Genomic DNA, 5393 nt, shown 5'->3' with positions numbered 1-5393 from the left:
TTCTTTTGTTCTGACCTGACTGCTAAAAGATGAAATTCCAACATCTCCAAAAAAAAACCCTGCAGTCTGCAGAGGAATGCCTCAAGTATTAACATCTTTATGGACACAAGGTCCGGAAATATCAAGTTTCCTCAGACTAGCTCTGAAGGAATGGCATAATCAGAAAATTTTGGGGATGTGCTCCTGAAGCCAACTATCTATCGAGGAAAATAAGCCCTTCAGGTCATTTTTCCTTTTCGAACGGGTGTACAAAGTTGAAACTAATAAAAAATAAAGCACAACAAAAACAAAACAAACACAAATTTCTTGACATCACTTTACTTTACGACACATTATCTTAGTTTCCTTTCAACAAAACTTGTCCACCCTTACAATAAGGCTAAACTACAAGCAACAATTGGAGATCCATCACGTTGGTGCCGGTGTGGCCAGTAACCACATGATATTCACCAGCTTTGAGGTTTTTATAAAAGTTGTACGAATCACTCTGCTGCAAGAAAGACTCCACATCGTTCAGAGTATTAGCGTTGTTCGCCAAAAAATCGCTTATCACTAAATTACAGCCGATAGCGCCAGCCGCAGGCGTTGGGCCATCAATGCCATCTGTGCCGGCAGAGAGAAAAATAACGTTATTAAAGTCAGCATTCTCATATGAAGTGATTGCCATGCGTAGAGCCAACTCCTGGTTGCGGCCACCCAAACCGCCACCGGTGACCTTAAGTAAAAATGGTAGAAGGTTTATGCACTGCATAGTGTTATACGCATACTGCTACTTACCTTGACGGTCGGCTCACCAGCCAAGATCAATAGCAGTGGCTTCTGCGTGCGCTCACACATGAGCAGTGTTTTTAAAAAATGCTGGAAGATGCGTGAATCGAATGGAAAACGGCTTTTCAAATCGTTTTCAGTTAATTTACCTTTGCGAAAATCGCAAATGCTTTGCAAGAAGTCTTTATATTTGGTAACCAGCTGCTGTACTTCACCCTCAATCGTTGTGCTGGCTATAAAAGGATTGTAGCCACATTTGAGCGCCTCCTGTACAGCTTGCGCAGTAGCAACGCGATTGTCGCCCACCACGTAAACCGAGTTGTTGAGCGTTGGTGTCAATGGTTCTTTTGCCTCCGAAACTTCCACTAATTCACGTATGTGCTCAGGCAAATCAGCAAATAATGCATACTTTTCCAACACTTCTTTTGCTGTAGAACGCTTTGATATCACAGCACACGTTGGACCACTTGCTATTATATCGACCGGATCGCCAACGACGTCGCTGATAACAAACGAAATAACTGCAAAAGCTTTGCGTGCAGCCGCCGCCAAGCGTCCACCCTTGATGTCGGACAAGGCAATACGCACAACATTCATCTCATCAATGCTGGCCCCACAGTTGGCTAGGCGCCGCACCAGTTGCATCTTCTCGCCCAGCGTTAGTGGCGGTCGCGGCAATGGTAGCAATGCCGAACCACCACCAGATATCAACACAAAGAGTATATCGTTTTCTGTCATATGCGCAGCAAGCTCTTTTATGCGCTTGGCAGCCTCCAAGGCCTGCTCATCGGGCTGATTGTTTGGTGCGCCTTCGATAACGTCTATAACCGTACCTGCTGACAACTGCATTTCGGGCACATCACGAAATCGTTCGCTTGTTCCCTGCGGTATGCTCAGCACGCCACTGACCAGTCGTTTCTCGAGCGATTTTTCCAATTGTACTGCCATGCCAAGCACAGCTTTACCAAAACCAACAACATGACAATGTTTACGTGTTATATCCAAAGTTTTACCCTGTATTTGTATGCTCAAGCGGCGTCCATCTGCGCTCACCTGTGGCCGCAAGGCATATTGGTTGGCCTCACTAAGCAATTGCGCCGGCCGCACAGCTTCCACCGAACGTTGGAAGATCTGTCGCAGATTCTGTATGTGTTGCAATTTGGCTGACATGACTTCTAGTGTTAACTGATACTGAAGACATGTGTGTTGTTGGTAATAACTTCTTATCACCATACATAATTGTGTACTTATTTTGATAACAAAATTGTCATTTTGCTAAAAATAAAAATAAATAATTGCAGCTGATAGCAAAAACAGCTGTTTATAGGCTGTCAGGGAAATCAAGCATGATATTGTTTCAAGCATACAAGTTTTCACAGTTAGATGGCGCGCTAAACAATTAATAAAGTTGGTTTTTCTTCATATAGTTTACACGTAACTGATTTGGGTAAGCTGGAAGGCGCCCTCTCTTTGTAAAGTTGTTTGCAATCTAACGGCACTTTGTTTGTATGTATGCTTCAAGCTTGAAATAAAATGTCAGTTTTCAAGAACGCGTGCCTTTTTCGTTAATGAATTTGTGTAATTCGTAAAAAAACTAGTTTTTACTAAATAAAAAATGTGGTAAATGACTTAATTGTTGCGCGCGAGTGAAAGTGGTGTATCAGAGAGTAAAATGTGCTAAAAACCTTGTGTAAAAGTGTTTTGTGGGTAGTGTAAGTGGTTTGGGCATAAGTGTTCTGTGTGCAAATTATATGAATTCCCATACCGTTGAGGGGAAAAGGAAATGCCTTCTAGCAATTTCCGTAGTTTGCCGGCCACAAAAGAAATTTGCAAATGAGAAAAATATAGTTTGTGAATATTCCATAATTATTTAGTGCTCCGATAGTTGTAGAGTATGCAGTGAAAAAAGTGTAAGAAAGTGCATAAAATTGGTAGTTTAATATGGTGCTGCCTTAAAAGTTGTGTGTTTTTTGCAAAAGCAAGGCGATATAGCCTCGGTGTTTATGTAATAAAATGTGAAATGGTAAAGTGATGAAGTGAAAAAAGGCGAAGGAAATATGCCAAGTGCAATGTAAAAAATCGCTCAGGCGAATATGCAAGTCAATTATTATTAGTTTGTGCCAATTATTATAGGGAAAAGTGAGTGTAAGTGCAAGTGCTTAAATATATAAAGGTTTAGTGCAAATATTCGTTTATTGAAGAAGTGCTCGGCAATGTGTGCACGCAAATGCAAGCTGCTCGTGTAAAATCGTCACCGAAATGGCCACTGCTCGGATTTCAAAATAATCTTCAGTTTCAGTTTCAGTACACAAGTGCACAGATAAATACAGGCCTAAACAGAAAGAAAATTGCCTTTTAGCAGATACCGTCGTAAAATAGTAAGGTAAGTGCTAGACATACAAGTATATATGTTTTTTGATATGAAATTATTCGATTTATCAATTAATATGCATATGAGTATATACATATTTATGCGTATTATTATTTCTGAAGCAATATATTTATACTTACATATATACATACATATATATTAAATACTTTGTATTCAAAATGTAAAATTTAAACCTTAAACAGAAAATTGTGCAATATGTTGATTTTTCTATCCATGGAAGAAATGGGCCTGTAATCATATTTGTATGTATGATTTTATGAAAATTTTTGAAGCGCTCTACATGCATAACAGACAAATATGATCATATTTATATGTACCATTTTGAAGACAGGGACTACAAATGTTGGTTGATCCATAAGAGGAAACATAATTAGAGTTATATGATTTTATACATTTTTTTTTCGATATTTCTTTGGTATATTGAAAGTACACACTTACTACACATTATCCTATGTTTTAAAGTTGATACGTCAAGTAGTTTTGGAGATATGAGCAAAGTAATATAAAAAAATATTTTACTGCAATTTTCTTACAAATGAAATGCATTTTTCTCGGAATGCTTAAAGTCGGTGCAAAAAAATTCTCCAAAACGGCTGGATCTTTTTAATATATGGGACAGGTAATTTAAGTTAAATTAGATAGATGACCGTAGAATGCACGGCGACCTTAGGTCTATTGTGCTCTCTCCAAAGTCACAAAGGCTTACCTAGCTCCAGCATATTGATAAAGTCCAATAAACTGCTTGATACTAGCGAAGCGAAGTGATCCCTATTTGAAAACATGGATCCAAAGGCCATTAACCTGTATCTACAGACTGTTATGTTGTCAATTAGCAGGTGTTCTGGTGTTTCAGGCTCCATGTTACAGAACTGGCAATTTAAGAAGCTAGGTTTAAGTGCTTTTTCAGCTTGCAGTGGCCCGTGTATAATGCGACAAATAGTCTGAATTTGTTAGGGAGGTTGTTTACATATTTAAACCTGCTGAGGTTGTTGTTGGTTGAATGGTGCAGGTCTTACCATGTTAGTGGATGCTGCGAAGCGGGCCAGCTCATCAACCAGTTCAATCCGCTATACTTTTGTGACCGGGCGCCCAGATAAGCTTCACTTGGTTACGTTTCGCTAGGCTATTCAGCCGTTCGCTACACTCCTGCACCAGTAGTGTATTTGTATTTGTATTACACGTTCGTTGGATAGTTGCAACAGAAGTCAGAAAACTCCCCATGGTGCGGGGAGTTTGAGACGTGGTCCTGCGACGGGTTTGTTGGTGTTGAGACAATTTAAGCCCGAAAAATCTTTCTCACCGCAGGACAGTTTTTCTTTCTTTTTTCCTAGAGCTAGACTACGAGATCAAGTGTATTCAACATTTTTCATAGTGATTCATGGATTTTTAAAGCACATTAAATTCTGTAAATGTACATTTTTATCATTTATTAAATAAAATACCACTCCTAAGAAAACAATTCACGACAAAACACATTTTTTCTGACTTGTAAGTGTATATAACTCCTTAAATCTCTGAATATTGCAATACACTGTCTACCCGACCCTGTTTTTAATTACTAAAAATACAAATGTTCCAAATTTCACTGCAATTTTTTCTGCTTTCAAAGCTCATATATAAATAATTATAAAATAATTGAGCAATTCACAACCTGTCGTAAAGAATCGTAAAATCGTAAAATTATAAAAAAACAAGTGTAAAAATTTATAATTTTACGATTTTACGATGCTTTACGACAGGTTGTGATTTGAACAAATGTAATGAAAATAGTTGATACCTTCACAAAGAGACACCTTCCAACACTGCCCTCAATGCAAAAATATAGGTAAAATAAACCGCTAAGCCCGCATACCAACGACATGTTGACAGCCATGGCGAAATCCAATTGAACTTGAGCCACTTAAATTTCACCATTGGGGGTACCAATGGCATGTGGGTGGTTTATTAAAATTATTTAAATGAAAACAAAAAGGCATGGACTTGTAATAGAAAGTGTTAAAACAAAAAAAATAACAACAAAAACAAAATTAACAAACATAATTTGTAAGCTCAGTGGGTTGATTGCGCATTTTTACAGCAACATACATATGTGATAATAAATGTCGTCGCTCCAAATTATATAAAAATAAATGTGAAAATCGTGTGTCGCGCTATAAACACGCCAAACGCTGCATTTTGTGTGGCATTTCTAAAACTACCGCGTTCCTTGTTGGCACACGTTCTACGTTGAAAA

General features: G+C 38.3%; 1 protein-coding gene across 1 annotated transcript; it reads right to left on the bottom strand.

The window, feature by feature from the left end:
- Window positions 1-302: 302 nt before the first annotated feature.
- On the bottom strand, window positions 303-2045 carry LOC120769389 (glycerate kinase). The gene is made up of 2 exons (XM_040096359.1): window positions 778-2045; window positions 303-715 (listed from the first exon to the last, which is right to left on the bottom strand). The coding sequence occupies exons 1-2, from the start codon at window positions 1999-2001 to the stop codon at window positions 380-382; spliced, it is 1560 nt and encodes a 519-aa protein (XP_039952293.1). The 5' UTR covers window positions 2002-2045; the 3' UTR covers window positions 303-379.
- Between the last annotated feature and the right edge of the window lie 3348 nt (window positions 2046-5393).

Source organism: Bactrocera tryoni, chromosome 2 (assembly GCF_016617805.1).
Source record: "Bactrocera tryoni isolate S06 chromosome 2, CSIRO_BtryS06_freeze2, whole genome shotgun sequence".
In the NCBI taxonomy this organism is placed as follows: domain Eukaryota; kingdom Metazoa; phylum Arthropoda; class Insecta; order Diptera; family Tephritidae; genus Bactrocera; species Bactrocera tryoni.
This window is presented reverse-complemented; position numbering and strand designations above follow the sequence as displayed.

Excerpts from the sequence above, each read along its gene's own strand:
- LOC120769389 (XM_040096359.1), bottom strand. The coding sequence starts at position 2,001 with ATGGTGATAAGAAGTTATTACCAACAACACACATGTCTTCAGTATCAG. Across the intron at positions 716-777 it reads CTGGTGAGCCGACCGTCAAG|GTCACCGGTGGCGGTTTGGG; the intron begins GTAAGTAGCAGT and ends TTTTTACTTAAG.